At 34.4% G+C, this 19,496-nt stretch overlaps 1 protein-coding gene across 1 annotated transcript in view; it reads left to right on the top strand.

Moving 5' to 3' along the window:
- The window catches only part of LMBRD1 (LMBR1 domain containing 1), a 198,061-nt gene that overhangs the window by 67,627 nt on the left and 110,938 nt on the right, over positions 1-19,496 (top strand). Inside the window, 2 exon segments of the mRNA XM_043963134.1 lie at positions 192-277; positions 3,522-3,595. Of these exon segments, the coding sequence (XP_043819069.1) occupies positions 192-277; positions 3,522-3,595 (160 nt within the window).

Here is a 19,496-nt window from a genome sequence, read left to right as displayed (position 1 = left end):
TTTATAATGAAGTTTATTGGAGGAATTTTTTCTTCCCTCTCCTATTCTATTGACTGATTTTTTTTTTTTGCATGTGGGGCACTTGGATCTAATTCTGGTGGAAATAACCATTAGTAATATCTTTATTAATAATTATTGTAATTAAGTCTTATATATTTAAATACATTATGGTTTTTAAAATTTGTTTATAGTGCTTTTGTTCCTTTGAGCGTCCCTAACAAAAATTCTACGGAGTGGGAAAAAGTGAAATTCCTGTTTGAAGAACTTGGAACTAGTCGTAAGTATTCTAAGGAACAGCATTAGCAAGAGTAATAAATTATAACTTTATATACACACAAATATATAGGTCCTGTTTTAACCGATTATATAGAGCTTTTCCACCTTTGGCTACAAAGTTTGTAATCAGTCTGATTTCTCTATTGACCATCTGGTGAGATCCATAGGTAGATCCAACCACCTTTTGGGTTGTTGAAAAAGAATGTTTGCTATGACTAATGAATTATCTTGACAAAATTCTGTTAGTCTCTGCCCTGTGTCATTTTGTATTCCAAGACCAAACTTCACTGTTACTCCAATTATCTTTTGATTTCCTACTTTTGCATTCCAGTCCCCAGTGATGAATATGACAAGTTTTGGGTGTTATTTCTAGAAGATGTCATAGGTCTTCCTAGAACTGATCACCTTTGGCATCTTCAGCATCAATGGTTAGAGCATAGATTTGTATTGCTGTTATGTTGAATGGTTTGCTTTGGATTTGAATAGATATCATTCTGTCATTTTTGACAATCCTACTGTTCTTACCATTTTATTGACTGGAGGCTACTCCGTTTATTCTAAGGGATTTTGCCCACAGTAGTATTTGTAGCGATCACTTGGATTAAATTCACCTATTTCCATCCATTTAAGTTCACTGACATCCAAGGTGTGTATTTTTAATCTTTCCATCTACTCTTTGACATTCAACTTACCTTGGTTCATAGATCTTACATTGCAGGTTCCTGTGAAAGACTGAGCTTTAATTTAATTTTACACCCCACCCCCCCCTTTCTCAATCATTGCCTTGTCATGGTGGAGGGGCTTGTGTAACTCAATGAAACTATGAGCTATGCCATGGAGGCTTACCCAAGACCTAAAAGTCATAGTGGAGTGTTCTGACAAAGGGTGATCCCCTGGAAAAGGAAGTGGCAAACCAAGACTCCAGTAACTGTGCCAAGAAAACCCCATGGACTGAAATGCTAAAAGAGATGACATTGAAAGATGAACCCCTCAGGTCATAAAGTGTCCAAGAACACTACTGGGGAAGAGTGGAGGACAACTACAAGTGCCTCCAGTACTAATGAAGTGGCTGGGCCAGAGCCTCAGCTGTGGATGTGTCTGATGATGAAAGGAAAGTCTGATGTTGTAAAGATCAGTATTGCACAGCTATGTAGAAACTTTAAAATATAAGAGGAATGAGTAAGTTAAACAGGTAAATAAATGAATAATTATAAAGGACTAAATAAGGATAAATGATTACATTCACATATTGGAAGGTAATACATGTATCCTCTGTGATACCTATCATCATTAAGAGTCATAGAAGGAATCAGATCAGATAACACCTGGGAGTATGCCTTGATAATCTTAAATAATCTTAATAAATTCAAAGACTAGCTATTTGAGCAAGAACTTACTATTTGACAAAACCTGTTTTGAAAACTGGAGAGCAGTCTGGCAGAAACTAGGTTAGAACAGCATCTCACGTTGCATACCAAACAAACTCTATATGGGGACATGATTTAGACATAAAGTGTAATACCAGAAATAAATTAGAGGAATATGGAAGAAATTACCTGTCATATCTTCATGGAACAGACAAACTAGATTAAAATGTAGTTGGAAAACATGTAACAAAATAAAAATTCAACAAAACTTACATAAATATTAAGGTGATTTTCTTAGTCAGTATGTGATCCCCAAGGATCCTCATGTTCAGTTTTTTCCCCCCTGGTCATTTCAGTCATGTTTGACTCTTACTGACCCCATTTGGGTTGTTTGGGTTCCCCGCCCCACCCTTGGCAAAGATACTGGAATAGTTTGGTATTCCTTCTTCAGTTTATTTTGCAGACAAGGAACTGAACCAAACAGAGTTAAGTCACTTGCCCAGGATCACACAGTGTTAAGTAACTTGCCTGGATTCACATAGTATGTGTCAGAGGCAATACTTGAACTCAAGTCTTTCTGACTTTGAGGTTGCCTCTCTCTCTACTGTGGCATGATGCCCCTTAAAAACAAAAGGTTTAAATACATAATTCTTCAAATCCTCCAGCATATTAATTTGCAAGTAGTTTAGTTTTTTTGTATCACATTTATACAATTATGCAGAGTTTTAAAAAATAAATATCCCTGGGGCAGCTAGGTGGCACAGTGGATAGAGCACTGTCCCTGGATTCAGGAGGACCTGAGTTCAAATCCGGCCTCAGACACTCAACACTTACTAGCTGTGTGACCTGGGCAAGTCACTTAACCCCAATTGCCTCACACACACACACACACACACACACAAATAAAAAAATATATCCCTTGATTCTTGGAAAGAATAGGTTCTTGAGGTTATTTCTGAAATAAAGCTCTATATATCAGGTAATCTTTCTCTATTGGTTACTTTTTTCTTTTCAAAATAATGAGATGTATTCCTCAGAAAATAATTTTGTCCTTTTACAGTTGGAGTATGTATGAAAAACCTTCAAAACCAAAACTAATCCCTAGCTTCCTCATATAGTTTTGGAGCTGGAAGGGACCTTAGAAGTAATCTTTACCAACTCATTTTATAGATGGGGAAACTAAGGCCCAGGGAAGTAAGTGACTCACCTAAGGTAAGAGGCAGCCAGGATTTTAATTCAGATCCTTGGACTCCAAGTCCACTGTTCTTTCCAGAGTGCTGTTTCTTATTTTGATAGATATTTGAAATAATTTGCAAAATAACAGTACTCAAACTGCAGAAATGTTTATGGAGGAAATGGGAGAAATGATACAAAGATTATCTGTTTTGCCTTTTGATTTAGCACCTCTACATATAATTTTGTCATTAAGAGGAACACTAGTGTAAGGTGTGGAGAGCAGGGGGACACTTTCCTTATGTATGTCTAATTGTCTCACTTCCCTTTTCAATTCTATAAGCATCAGTCAGGATGTTAATTTGTTTAAATTCAATATTTTACTTAGCACCAGTCATATGGAAGGTATTTTGGAGCTAGCTCAAGGTGGGGCTGGGGGAGTTGTGATAAAAGATAAATTCCTTTCTACCAGGATTTTCCAGTCTGTAAAAGGTAGATTAAAAATGGCTTTTACAAAAGAATTTGTAAATATTAGGTTTTCTGATCAAATATTTATCTTTGCATCTTCTTGGTAAGTTAATAGTATCAACTAGTTTACATATTTATTTGATCCTTTATAAATTATATAAAAACATTACTGAAGAATCATAAGTAAATATTTGTATCTTATGTAAATTTTTACCATTTTTTTCCCCCTAATTGCAGATGGTTTAGCTGCCTTGTCATTCTCCATCAGTTCTCTGACCCTGATTGGAATGCTGGCAGCTATCACATACACAGTAAGTGTCACTGATTTGTCTCCTGACTCCTAAAACTTATCCTGTTTTATTAAAATCATTATTTGTACACTTTCATGAAATTTGTCTTTTCATGTCACCCTGGAAACATTAAATAGTAAGGAATACTAAATAATCATGCTATTAACGAAAAAGAAAATCTTTAAGCTAAGCTTGAGCAAAGAGTTTTGATCATTATAATTTTAGCATTTTTTCATGTTTTATGACTGTTATCTCATAGGATTTTAGATTTAGGGCTAGAAGAGACCAGCTAAGTTAAATCAACCTTAGGGCATCTACGGAACAACTAACTGAAGAAAAATGTAAAAGATCTGCAGTGTCTTTTATAATAAAATGTTTTCGCCATCCAGGATAGCCACCATATCACTGTTTGTAAGTTACACTGTTATATTTTCCTTCTTTATTCTAAAACTTCTGGGTTACAAAATTTGTGTCCTCCTTCAATCCATTTCTGTTTGTGCATTTGTTGCTCTCATCCTGTTCTCTTTTATTCTTTGTGTAAATGTTTTATTTTGGTCTGGTTTTGGTGCTGCCTCCTGTTGTGCTTAACTTCTAGAAATGTCAGTTCATAAAGGAAGCAACAACCTAAAGTAGGAGTCACAGTTTTTAATCTTGACTCATGAGGGTCATTTCCTTGGCATACTTAAAGCTATTATAGTTTACAATATAATCTGTGTAGCTATCACCCTGAATGTTCTTTTGAAATGTAACTGTTGTACATTCATATTCATATCCTTTGTCACTTGAGGCTTTTTCTTACAGGTAAATTTGAATTCAGCTAGTTTATATGTAAACTATGCAGTACTTCCTTGGTCATTTTACAGGAGAAAATTTCAAGAGTAAACATTTCTCCACTTCACATTACAAGAGAAAGTCAATGACTTAAAATTTTTTTTTTCTGGAACTTAAATAAAATTGTTTATAGCACTTAACTTTTGTCCTTGTCTCTCGTTTAAAAAGGAGACAGTTTCTTACAAAAGACAAACTTAGGATATTCTTTCAATATAGCTTTCTCTCAGCAAAAACGATTAGAAATTTTTGTAAAATAGCAGACTAGCAGAATAATTTTGTTATTTTTAATCATTCAAATATCCTGATATGTTATTAAAGATTTTATTTTATTTTAAAATTTTTAAATTTTTTTTTGTTACTAAAGATTTTAAACAAAGCTATCAGTGTTTCTTGTTTCTTTAGGTGTTTAGATAAGTCAGTTTTATTCCAAACAAAACAGTTTGCCATTTGATATATATGTGGATGATTAATTTATTTTTCACAGAATAAAATGGTTTATAGATGGGAGAAAGGAAGGCATAGATTAAAAACACAAAAAAGCCATGGTACTAGAAATCAGAAGTCCTAGGTTTTCATCTTCACACTGTAACTAACTTTTGAGTGGACATGTTGCAGTTTTGTGATTCAATTTCTTACTCTCTTAAGGGCAGTAATGCCCTTCCTACTTGTGTTCCTCTCACACAATTCTCCTATCTTCTAACTGCATTTTCACTGCCTGTCCCCTAGACTTGGAATTCTCTTCCTCTTTATTTCTGCATTGTAGCTTCCATTTCTTACTTTGAGATTCAGCTAAAATCCTTTTGTAAGAAGCCTTTCCAAGTCTCCCTTAACGCTAGTGTCTGACCTCTGTTGATTATCTCCATTCATCCTGTGTATATCTTGTTTGTACATAGTTTTTTTGCATGTTGTCTCCCTCATTAGGTTATAAATTTCTTGAGGGAAGTGATTACTTTTTTATTTCTTTATTTCTCCAGTGCTTAGCATGGTGCTCATATTTAGTGCTTAATAAATATTTCTTGACTTCCTTATTTGGGTTTTTTGTGACAGTAAAATTACATATACATGTAATTTTAGTATATACATATATATACATGTGTGTATACATGTATGTGTGTGAACACACACACATATATGTATATATATATATGGATATGGAAATATGTGGAAAACTCCAGACTGCCTTCTAATTTATCATGTTGTGTTCCTAGAAAAGACATTCACAGTGATTTAAATTGAATCTGACTTCACAAAAGAAAAAAAATATGATAGGACATAATGTTCCCTAATTCAACGATCTTAATCACTTAGCTATTCTTCTATTTTGAAACTCTCTAAGTTTCCTTGAAGGTCATAAGACATGAACAACTGAAAGGTTATTCTCATTTATATTTTATATAAATTTTTATATTCTTTTATGGTTTATAGAGTACAATATGTTTAATTCAATGATCATTTATTGAACATGTGTTATTAAACTGAAGAGACATGCTTTGTATGATTTGATAACAAAGTTGTTTAAAATCTAGTATTTTAGGATTTCATAATGATTTAGTAATCTAAAAATTTTAAATTTTAGATTGTACCCATGTGACTAATTTCCTTAGCACTTAGCCTGTAGCCCTCATTTTAGCAAACATTTATATAGTAACACTGGAACACTTATCCGGAGAAGCAGATTGCTATATAATCAGTGGTCACGTTAACTGTACATAGCTGCAAACCCAGAAGTAAATATGGTAGCTCTTTGAACAGTGAGCAAAATAGTTATCATTAAATGATTGCATTCTGCTTCAAAGCAGTGGCATGGATCTATCCTTAAGTTCTTTGTTTTGCTGCATTAATAAAAGGCAGCAGTTTAGAAATAACTGTGACAGCAGACAGAAAGATAAATTACAAAAGCATTGTAGTTTGGGGGTGTTAATTTAGTGGTGGAACAACTAGCCTTATGTACTTGTCCTTGAGCATTAAAGGACAGTTCAATAATTAATATTTTCAGTAATGTCTCTGTTCATCAAAAGGTTGTTATATTCAATATAACTTGCTTCAGAATGGAGCAGTGTATAAAGATCTGGCCTAGGAGTCAGAAAGACCTTACTTATTGACTGTGTGACCTGGTAAGTCACTTAATCTAATCTCTTAGTATCCCCACAGGTAACTCATTAAGACTATAAATTGCAGAGTATTTGCTCACCTGGAGTTCACCACACCAATGCAATCACAAGTTTGTTTGGACCAAAAGGAAAAAAACAAACTGTTGACCAAGGTAAAGGGAAGTATGTAGGGCTTGTAAAATAATGACATCTGCATTATCTTACGTGATCTCCTTGGCAACACTGAGTGGTCAGCACAGCTATTATTTTCATTTTACAGATCAGAAAACTGAGTCATTAAGTAGTTAAATGATGTAGTCATGGAGCTGTGACTGGACTCACTAAAACACCAGTGTTCCTTATATTATATCACATCATTTGCCTTAGATTTCCTTCTCTTTCATATGACTTCTGAAAACTATTTTCATTTTCGGCATTAGAAGCACATAATCCATTTTGATTCCTGTACAGACTCGTAGGTATAATTTATTCTCTTTTTTCTGTCTAATATAACCGAAGATTTTTAAAGACTTCATAGTTCATCTTTTCCTACCAGAGCAGTTTTTCTTTAAAAAGTTTGCATATCACACATCAAATGATTAATGCCTCAAGTCTTACTGCACTCCAATCCATTCTCCAAACAAATGATTTTCCTACTACTCATTCCTCTACTCAAACTCCAGTGGTTTCCTGTTACTTTGAGGATAAAAATAAAAACTCCCTTTTTAGGGGGTGAGGATATTTAAAGCCCTTTATAACTTGCCCCCAACCGACTTCTTTAGCCTTATATGTATTACTTTCCTTTTTGTATTCTACAATCCAGGTATACTGACCTTCTTATTATTATACATGATCCTCTATCTCCTGGATCTGTGCCTTGCTTAGACTATTCCCTATGCTTGTTATACATCCTTTCCTCACTCCAGCTTCTTAGCATCTCTTCAAGGCTCTGTTTTCTTCAAAGTTCAGTTCAGTCTGCATAATGCCTTTCTTGATACCACCCCTACTGTGAGCTTCTAGTGTCACCTCCCTGAAACAAAACAAAACTTATTTATTTTGCTTATGCCTACATGTATACATGGTGTCTCCCCAGTAAAATGTAAATTTCTTGAGAAAGAGAATTATTTTTATATCTCTAGTTCCTATCAGGGTCTGGCACATAGTAGGTGCTTAGGAAATTGCTTGTTAATTGGTCATTCACATTAATGATAAGGAAAAGATTATGTCTTCATATCATGTACATACAATCACAGTTCTGACATAATTGGTTATTTGATTTTTTCGTCAATAACAGATTACAAATAGTTTTTAATACCTCATCTCACATGCTGGACTGTAAATTCCTTGAATCAAGGATCATATATATATATATATATATATATATATATATATATATATATAAAATTCCTTGATCAAGGATCATTCATATATATATATATATATATATATGAATATTAATTAGGTGTTTTGTATATAAATATACTAAACTCTGAAAGTGTATAGTTCAGAATAAATGCCTGTTTTCATCAGATAAGTAAGTTTTCTGACTAGGAGTATCACTAGTCCAAAGAAATTACAGTTGCAGGCCCAAAATCCATGGAACTTGTCGAGTAAAGGAATTCAATTTAGCAACCATTTATTAAGCACAAGGTACAAGGCAGTAAAATGAATTTTAAAAATTTAAAACAATGCTAGTCAGTTAAACTGTGATATAATAGGAAGAAAATGCTGGCTGGCATTAGGGGGTGAAAGAGGAGAATAAACTGTCCAAGCTATCTGAAGTAATTTAGTTAGAAACAAGTTGACTTATCCATTTTAGTCCTTGAGGGCATTGGGTTTTGCAAATACCATATTGTTTAATTGTTAATAATTGTTGTTCATGATGATGTTTTTGATGTATGCAAAAAAAAAAGATTGAGTTCTGTGTACCCTAACTGAAGCTAAGGTATAATAAATTTAAGCACTTCCAGGAGATTTGACAGGGCGGTTCTGTTATCTGGAAAGTTCACATTTGCAAACTTATATTTTTAAAGTATGACATGTTACTTTGTTATATGTTTTTTATTTAATGTGATAATCGCCCTAGCTAAGAGAAACCAGAAGTTGCTGGGAATGACTTTGTGTCTATGTATAATCTACATGTAAATGTGTACACACACATATGTATATACATATACATATATACACACACACACACACACAATATATATATATATATAAGTACATATATATGAATACATATGTGTATAAACTCCCTTACTAAGTACCATTACGTGCTAAACCAAAGAAAGAACTAATTCATTCTATATAGGAGATTAGAATTACCTGGGGAAGAAAATTACTTGTAGCTTTTTATTATCATAGCTAAATTAAGCAATTTTTAAAATTTTGCCTTTTAAAAGACACCATATATAAACTTTGAGGGCATATGCTTTTTTTGACAGTGTATAAAACTAGCTTTTCATATATCATGATCAAAAGATGCATTGGACAATAAGGTATTCATTCATTTTTAATTCTTCAGAGCCTATAGTACTCTGACAGCTATTCAACAACACAGATAGCATATTGGTATAAAACGTATCACTCAGAGGGCAGTGAAGAAGCACAGTGTAAGTGTGAGCAGATTGTTCATATACAAATATGCCACATAAACAAATATGAAGAAAAACCATAATATAGATCAAGGAAAATATGGTTAAGAAAGAAAATGGGCTAATCACATAGTGAGAGTGAGGAATAGCAGCCAGACAGCCTTAGCAGCCAGACAACCTGAGTATTCCACTGGTATCTTTGCATTGTTAGGAGAAAACAAGGGATTCAACTTGGGTGGGTGCCCTAGTAAATTAGGAGTCATGTGGGATAAGCAGGTAGGTACTTGCATCATTGAAGGAAACATACAAATCAGTGAGTTCACAGATTCAACTGAGTATTTTGATTTAGTGATGTTGGGAAATTACTAGTTTTGGTTTACTTTGTAAACTATCTGGAATTTGCTGTGTTGTATGTGAAAATTCAAACAAATAAATTTCATAGGTGGTATTAGGCCCTGTATTTTCTAAGTTCTGCATGTTGTGTAGTCTCCTGAAATTAATGATCCAAAATTATGTTAGTCATTGATACATGGTGGAGACAGCAGAGAATTGAAGGCCTTTGACTTTGCTGCCCCAAATGGAAAAATGCCGTTAAGGTCAATTGTGAAACATACTTTACTGCTAATGGAATGTCAAGTTCCTTGGTGATAATAAATATCTTATTTAGTTCTTCCCCAAAAAAGTGCTTAGTGCTGAAGACATAAAATGGAGTCTAGAGATTTACAGTCTGTTATACAACTCCAATCACAATCCTCTAGCATACATCTTGTAATATATTATAATCAATATTTTCTTTTTTTTATGTACAAGAAAAGTGAATGTATGGAAGCGTTTAGTCCCAAAATTGTTTCAATATTTTATTCTTGGGAATTTCAGTGTTAATAATAAATCTATGTACTTAGAAATTTACACAATAGTGTTACCAAGTTGAAAGGATAACGCAAAGCCAAATAATTTTAATCTTACTAAAAGTTTTTTGAGACATATAGAGTGGTTTTTATAAAGTTGTGGGCCATTCTTTTCTTTCTTTCCCCCATGGTATTGACTTATTTATTTGTTTTTTCCACTTAATAGTATTTTTTCCCAATTACATGTAAAGATAGTTTTCAACATTCATTTTTGTAAGATTTTGAATTCCCGATTTTTTTCCCTCCATCCCTTCACTTCTCTCCTCTAAGACAGTACACATTCTGATATAGGTTATATATGGACAATCATGTGAAAGAAAAATCAGAACAACAGGGAAAGACCATGAGAAAGAAACGAAAAACCACCCAAAAAGTCAAAATAGTTATGCTTTGATCTGCATTCAGAATCCATAGTTTTTCCCCTGGATGTAGATAGCATTTTCTATCATGAGTGTTCTGGAATTGTCTTAGATCATTGTATTGCTGAGACGAGCCAAGTATCATAGTTGATCCTCACACAATATTGCTGTTACAATGTATAATGTTCTCCTAGTTCTGTTCACGTCGTTGCCTGCTTATCATTTTTTGTAGCACAATAGTATTCCATTACATTCATATACCACAACTTGTTCAGCCATTCAATTGATGGGCATCCCCATAATTTCTAATTCTTTACTACCACAGAAAGAGCTACTATAAATATTTTTGCACATCTGGATCCTTTTCTCTTTTTTATGATCTCTTTGGAATACAGCCCTACTACTCTATTTCTTAGCCATGCGAAATAATTTGTATGATTACCACTTTATAATATAGTTTCAGATATAGTATGGCTAAGCCATCTTCCTTTGCATTTCCCCCTATTAATTCCCTTGATATTCTTAACCTTTTGTTCTTCCAGATGAATTTTGTCATTTTTTTCTAGCTTTATAAAATAATTTTTGGGTAGTGTGATTAGCATGGCACTAAGTAAGTAAAATAAATTAGGTAGAATTGTAATTTTTATTATATTAGTTTGCACTACCCATGAACAACTGATATTTTTTCAGTTGTTTATATCTAATTTTATTTGTGTGAAAAGTGTTTTGTAATTGTTTTCCTATAGTTCCTGGTTTTGTCTTAGCAGATAGACAGGCCTTTCTTTTCTGAAGTTATTGAAAATATTTTAGGCTTAAGTTTTCTTATGCCATATAATATATCTCAAAGCTTTATCTGGTATTTTCAACTCGATGTGCCTTTTAATTTTCCTTGTTGTATTTTATTAGGGTTCCTATTAGGAGTGTAATCCTGATGAACAAATGGTTCATCCTATCTCACTTTAGACAGGGGCTTCATTGCAAATGCATTTCTCCCTTGATATTTACTTCCTGTCCTGTTAATCTAAAGATTTTAAGGAAATCTTCATTTGCCATCCACCATCCCCATCCTGCATTAGATAGCTCCTGCATTGGATGATTTCTAGAAGTCTTTCTGGTTCTATAATACCTTAAAATTTATTTCTATACATTATATTTTATCATTAATTATTAATAATTTGTATAGTTTTATTTAATTTGATATGAATAATTTAATATATTTACAATTATTGTAAACAATAATAAATGTATTATAGATGAAAAATTTTAAAGTATTAAAGAATCAGAAAGATATCTATAGATTGATATAGGAGGTTAATGGTACATGTCAAAGATGAGGGCATTTTCTTTAGAGTAAGAATGAAAAGGGTACACAATTATCAAATGGGAAAATGTTCACAGTACTCTGTCTACCATGTGCAATGTGTTATGCTCTGGTGATGACACAAAATTTAGATAACCCCATTTGCTATGCTTAAGGACTGTATAATCTAAAGAACTCTTGTCCCTTCATTCCTATTCTAAGGAAGATGTTCTGTTCTGTGCCAAGAGAATAAGAGATCACTAAAAGGTGATATTCATCTAGTTTTACTTGTTCAACATTTCCTGATTAGTGTTTCATACTTCTCCAAAAGAATTGTCTTTAATATCAGCTTTGTTGTAAGAACTTTATAATGCATATCTCAGAATTTTTGTTAGTTAATATTTCTAAATCTACTATAAACATTTCATATCTTTAATAGAATTTGTTCTAAAATAAGCTTGAATTGTGATTTTCCTAAACAAGCTAAACATCTTAGACTAATTTCTGCAAATGAATTGATTGGTGTGATTGCATACCAATCTTCATGATATTCTCTTTCCCCCACCCTCAGTGTCTACATATGAACGATTTATTTTCTTATCTAACTTTTTTTTTTTTTGCTTAAGATAAATTAGTTCTTTTTATCGCCCTTCTTATTTTGCACAAATCTGGACTGAGGGTTTATAAATTTGTTGCTCTGACTTTATATTGTTCCAGACATTTAACAGTATTACTGTAGCCCTTTAGGTTAAATTCACACATCACGTCCACCGCTTCCCCCCAATAGCTATAAAATAGTTTTGTTAAAATAGAACTAATACTGAAAGAATGAGAATGAGCTTTCAGAGATTATAAAAAAAAAACTCTGGGAAAACCTGTATAAGAATAAAATAAGAAGTAAAAGTATGAATGGCTTCCAGTCTGTATTTGCTGAGAGAGTACCCACACTGATCATGGACTTCAAAAGAATCAACAATTTTACTTCAGTATTCAAACCTGTCATTTCATCACTGTGGGTACTCTGTTCACTATGGCATCTATTAGTATGTGGCCCTCAAGAGTTTCTGTATCCTAAAACTAAGATACCCTACATTCAGCCTGATTCTCTCTAGCTTAACCTCAGTTGGGTGATAGTCAGCAAGCATATATTAAGCATCTACTACATGCCATGCTATATTTAGAATACTAATAGAAAAGTGAGACAGACAGGAGCTTATACTCCACTGGCAGACATATAATTTACTTCTGGGTCACTACTAAAAGATTTACAACTTTGTCCTCCTCTCTTTTTTCCCCATTAGAATGTGAACTCCTTGAGGGCAGAAATAGTTTTTGCCTTTCTTTGTATCTCCATTGTCTATTACAGTGCTTTATACATGGTGAGCACTTAATAAATGCTTATGGTTCTGTTTACTCTCCCTCTATACCATATGTTCCTTTTTATTTTTTTTTTTAAGTGAGGCAGTTGGGGTTAAGTGACTTGCCCAGGGTCACACAGCTAGTAAGTGTTAAGTGTCTGGGGCCAGATTTAAACTCAGGTCCTCCTGACTCCAGGGCCGGTGCTCTATCCACTGTGCCATGTAGCTGCCCCTATACCATAGATTCTTTTTTTTTTTCTTTCCCCTTTCAGGGCCATGGGAATTAAGTGACTTGCCCAGGGTCACACAGCTAGTATGTGTCAAGTATCTGAGGCCAGATTTGAACTCAGGTACTCCTGAATCCAGGGCCGGTGCTTTATCCACTGCGCCACCTAGCTGCCGCCCCCCCCCCCAATAATAGGTTCTTAACCCGAGGTCCACAAACTTTTAAGAAATATGTATTTTGATAACTATATTTCATTGTGATTGGTTTTCTAATCCCATGTCTTTTAGGCATTTAAAAACATTTCCTTTTTAGAAGGAAACCATAGCCAAAAGGGTCTCACATCATGAAACTTTACTGTATACTATTTCACTTGGTAATCTCATCAGCTCTCCTAGGTTTAGTAATGGTGTCTATGTAAATGATTCTCAGATCAATATATCCAGCCATAGCCTGTCTCCTGAGCTATAGTTCCATATCACAAACTGCCTTTCCATTCGTTACATCTTTTTGCCTGTGAAATATTTATGCAATGCTGGGTATATAGGTATATGAAATAGGTATAACATATCTTTTTATTGTTGCCAAATTTTCACAACCCCCTCATATTCAGTTATGCGACCGCATGTGGGTTAACAACCCATAGTTTAAGAAGCTTTACTGTAGAGGATACCTCTGTTTCTAGAGCATAGAATTTGGAGTCTGGAAGACCTTAGTTCCAATTCTGCCTCAGACGTTTACTTAGCTATATGACCTTTGGCAAGTCACTTAACCTCAGTCAGCTTCAGTTTCCTCATCTGTAAAATGGGGATAATGATAGTACCTACTCCCCAGGGTTGTTATGAGAATTGAATGATTTAACATGTAAAGTGCTTTGTAAACCTTAAAGCTCTCTCTATATATGCTAGTTGTTATTATTGTTGACCCTTATCACCCAGATTTCCAACCTTGGTGTCATCTCTCACCAACATATCCAGTCAGTACATTGCTGAACATTGTCATTTCTACCTCTACAACTTTATTTATATTCCCTTTTCTTCCCTCACACAGCTACAATTCAAATCTGGGCTCTCATTGTCTCTATTCTGTTCTATTGCAAGAGTTTTCTAGTTGGTATCCCTGTCTCAAGTTTCTTTTGCTACAATCCATCTTTCACTCAGCTGCCAAAGTGATATTCCTGTTTGATGAGTCTGACCATGTCACTCAGTAAATTCCAGTGATTCCCTATTATCTCTAGGATCAAACATAAATTTCTCTGTTTGGCATTTAAAGTTCTTTGCAACCTGACCTTTTTTTTTTTAATCTTTCCAGTCATTTTGCACTTTACTTCCCTCAATGAACTCTAAAGCTTGGTTATTCTAGCTTATTTACTTTACCTTGGACATGATGCTTTATCTTCCATCTCTGTCTTTACATTATCTGTCCCTGATGCCCATAATGGTCTTACTTCTAACTTCTACCTCTTAGCTTCCCTTGCTTCTTTCAAGACTCAGATTTAATCAAATCTTCTACAGGAAACTGTTCACAGTTCCCCTTCCTACACTGCTTTCCTTCCCCACTGCAATTACCTTTTCCATTTGTAATTGCTGATTTATGCACATGTTGTCTGTCCCATTGGAATGTGAGTTCATTGAGGGCAGGGACTTTTTTTAACCTTTTTTTTTTTTGGTATTTCTAATACTTATCATAATGCCTGACATACAGTAGAGACAATAATTCCTTTTGATTGATAAATTGGCAGAATGCCAGAATTCATATTTCTTGAGCCTAGAGTTATTTTTATATTGTGATGGGGCATTAGAGTGATGGGTAAATTTATCTTTATTAGGTAACTGAAAAATGACAACTTTTATATCTAGAGTAGCATTTGTTCACTATAAAACTATTTGTTAAATTCCAGTACAGCATTCAAGACATTCTTAAACAGTTGTGAATATCTTTTACATTCCGAATGACAGTATACCTTCATATAGTCTCACAACATAATTTTAAACCTGTTATACTTGATTTGTTTTGTATATCACTGGTTGATTGAATTCATGTCATGTAGAGGAAGAAGTTAGTGTTTTCTTGCATTTTAAATTTTGTACAAATTGTAGAGTTCTGTGCCCAGTTATTTTTATCATTTTTAATCACATTTTAAATTTTACCATATTTAGTGAATTTTTGTTGTTACAGAATTTAAAAAAGAATATTTATCTTTTGACTTAAAATAGGAGTAAGTAACTTCTAGCTTTCATGTCAGAACTGCCTCGTCTTCATTAGTGCTTGGGTTAAGAAGTACAAAGAGGTTAAAAAAAAAACAACCCAACTTTTTATATTGATACAATTTGTTTTGACACATCTATGAAAAACCCAAGTTTTTCAATGCTAGATTTAAGAATCTTTAGTGGCAGTCCATTTTATTCAACTCAACTATTCCTAAATTGGTAACTAGCTAACTACTCATACCCATCTCTTTGTTTCAAAGAGATTATGTGACAGCTCCCAGATTTATGTTACTCTTTCCCAGAGTAGATTATAACCGTTTTGGACTGCTTCTCTTATACTGTTCATCTTCTTGCCCCCCTCCTTTTTTTTTTTTTTTTTTTGCCATAATCAGAACAACACAAAGTAGCTTTTGGATTTCACCTTTAATTCTCAGCTACAATATTAATATTCTGTGTCACCTAGTTGCCCCATAAAAAGGGGTAGGAGAGGAATAATATGTATCCTCAGGAAGGGAAGTTCATAAAAGCAACTGTGGCCATTGGAGTAGAGAACTTCCCTTCCTGAGGATACATATTCTTCCTCTCCTACCCCTTTTTGTGGGGCAACTAGGTGACACAGTGGATAGAGTACTGGCCCTGAAGATGAGAGGACCTGAGTTCAAATCTCACCTCAGACACTTATTAACTGTGTGACCTTGAGCCATTTAATCCCAATTGCTTTAAATATCCAGGGCCGTCTCCAGTTGTCCTGATGTATATCTAGCCACTAGACCCAGATAGCTCTGGAGGAGAGAGTGAGCTTGGTGACCTTGCACAGCCTTCTCTCACTTAAATTCAATTCATTGCAAGTCATAACATCAACTTGATGTTTGTTGTCCATCTTTGTGCTTTCTTCTGTATATAAAGTGCTTTGAATGTTTTAAGTTAATAGGGGTTCGGGTGGTATGGAAGTGACCTGGTCAAAGTACAAAGGCTGTGTGTCATTCTTCAGTCTTATTAGCACCTTGGAAACCTTTCCTGGACAACATGATGGAAGTTAGAGAGCTATAGTGTGGCTTGGATGGCCTTTGAGGTTTTTGAGTACTAAGATTCTATTTATACTTACCTGATATTTTTTAAACCTACTTATTAATGTCCTAAGGTATTAGTAAGTTGTCTAAACAGTCAAATCATTGGGTCTAGTCAGTTTGTATTTATCATGCTTTTTTGAAAACAGATCTCTGTTCAGTTGCTTAACTATTAATTTGCTTAGTGTTTTTTCTTAGTAATAGCTTCAAAAAATGGATTTCTTATTGTTTGCCTTCATTTCTTACTTAACCTTTCCTCTTAAAATATCAGAAGTATTAAAGTAAACTTGTCATTATTTTAAAATTTTCTTGAAGTTCAAATAGATATAATTAGATTTTTTTACTTCTTAAACAGCTGATGTATTCCTGAAAACAAATCTGAATAAAAATATATAACATCTCTTCTTGTAATTATAATCAGATGTTTTTTGTTTTGGTGGGGCAACGGGGGTTAAGTGACTTGCCCGGGGTCACACAGCTAGTAAGTGTAAGTGTCTGAGCCCAGATTTGAACTCAGGTCTTCCTGAATCCAGGGCCAGTGCTTTACCCACTGCATCACCTAATTCATAATCAGATTTTAAATTCAGTAGAGGTGTTTGCTAGTCTAAAGAAATCCTTCAGTGAATTTATTGATATGAATTGCCACCCACTAACTTACCCATTTTTATGTGTAGACTATAGTATAAACTATGTTGACAATGTGATAGATCAGCGGAAAAAAAGCTAATTTGATAATAGACTACTTCTAGAACAGCATAGTGTTCAAAACTTGGGAGAATATAGTTTTGTTTCATTTTGCTTTGGCCAGAATAGATAAAGTATTATATTTAGCTGTTGGTGCCACATTTTAGGAAGGACATTGTTAATCTGAAGAGTGTGTAGAGGAAGGTAGCTCAGATGCTGAAGGGCCTTAAGACTGACTGTACTATATGAAAATCAATTGAAGAAAGTATTAAGGCTGTTTGGCCCAGAGATTAGAAAACCTGAGGAGCAGAGGAGGTATACTTATTTTTCTTTGACTTCAGTGCGTGTAGTACTAGGAGTAAGAAGATAGAAGTTGCAAGGAAGCAACTTTTGGCTTGATATGAAGATAACTTTCCTAACAGCTGTCAAAAAAGGGAATGACTTCCTTGGAGGTGGTGGGTTCTCCCTCACTAGAAATCAAATAAAGGCTTGATGATCACTTACATATGTTGATTCTTGTTCAGGTATAGGTTGAAGTAAATGACCTAAGGTCCTGAAATTTTTTATTTTTCAAGTCTGTACAATAAAAAACATATTACTGTCTGCTGTATTTTGGTCACTATTTTAAAAATGATATTTGTAATAGCATTTTAAATTCCTTTTGACTCAGTCAGATGTTTGATATGTGCAAGGCACTGTACCAAGTGTTACGGAGGATAGCAAGCAATTACTTATTTGGCCTCTTTGAGTTTATGATCTAGTAGGGGAGGTACAAGACAACCACTTCAATAACTAAATAACATAAAGTGACGCTATGTGATAATTACTATGTGAGATACAAAGCTCTCTTGGAGGGAGGGATGTTTATGAATGGGATAGGAATTGATGTTATTTAATTGGCCAGTGGAGAAAACAGTATCCGCTATAGGCAGGAAAGTACACATTGTGTATTATGAATAGTGAGTATTTTAATTTTGGGGGCAAGTAGGAAGGGGAATGTCTTAAAGCAAGACTAAAATAGTGGGAATTACCGTGTCAGGAAAGAAGGTTTGTGTTTGCTACTTTTCTACATCAAAGGCATTTGAAGCATGATTCAGCTTGCCAAGCATTTGGGAGTGGTTCAGAGCACAACACAAAGCAAAGATAGTGATACCTTACTGCAAATGTATTTGAGTGATCCTAGAACCAAAGAAAGAGAAACAGTAACACCCAGAAATAGGAGATATAGGACAGGCTGTCCTACTTCCTAGTGTCTATAAGCTATCCTGACTCTGTTTAAAATTTCCTTTAAATAAATAATTACTTAGGTAATATTTAACCACAATATATCTTGGATTTTAAAGCATATCTTTTGGGATATACTGAACTCTCTCAATGTTCATCACCAAATAACTTTAAAATAATGCCTCAAATCAAATTTTTAAGTGACAGAGCCAACAAAAGGTCAGGGTGAGACACTTTCCCAGCCTAAGAAAATTTAGGTTAGTAGTAGAAATTTGGGACACTGGGGTAGAGGCCTGTATGAAGCCCACCCCCAGGGTGGCAACAACAGCAGCTTTGGGAGTTCTCAGCCCAGAGACAGTAAAGGGGTCAAATAATTGGTCACAAAGAGATTGCAGCATAACCTTTGCTTGCACTGGGTACAGCTGGCACTGACTGACGACTGTTTTGTCCATACCCTGTTCTGGGTTGCAGTTCCAGGGTAGAGAGGAGCACTGGAAGTTAGTCACAAGGAATCAGGGGCCCTGGGAACAAGGCAAAGAGGAATGCTAGTTCTTATGGCTGCAAGGGACCAGAGGGCCATTCCTGGGTACAGACCAGAGCACAGACAAGTAGAGCAATGATTTCACCACTCCCCACATCACATCACTTTGGAAGGACAATGGTAGGGAAATGAGCAAACAATAACAGAACTTGACCATAAAAGCTACTGTAGTGCCAGAGAAGACCAAGACACAGACTCAGAAGAAGACAACAATGTGAAAACACCTACAACCAAAGCTTCAAAGCCAAATACTAGTGGGATCCACGTCTGACAAAAATTCCTGGAAGAGTTAAAGAAAGAAATATGGGAGTGGTAGAGGAAAAATTGGGGAAAGAAATGAGAGTGATAGAAGAAAATTATGAAAAGAGAATTTAAATCTTGGTAAAATAGGCACTAAAATACTGAAGAAAATAACACCTTTAAAAACAGAATTAGTCTAATGGAAAGAGATACAAAATCTCACAAAATAATTTAAAATTAATAATTAAAAATTAGTGGAGTCCGGGGCAGCTAGGTGGTGCAGTGGATAAAGC

This window comes from Dromiciops gliroides, chromosome 4, assembly GCF_019393635.1.
Source record: "Dromiciops gliroides isolate mDroGli1 chromosome 4, mDroGli1.pri, whole genome shotgun sequence".
Lineage (NCBI taxonomy): Eukaryota > Metazoa > Chordata > Mammalia > Microbiotheria > Microbiotheriidae > Dromiciops > Dromiciops gliroides.
The sequence above is the reverse complement of the archived record's forward strand: the minus strand, read 5'-3'. Positions and strand labels throughout refer to the sequence as shown.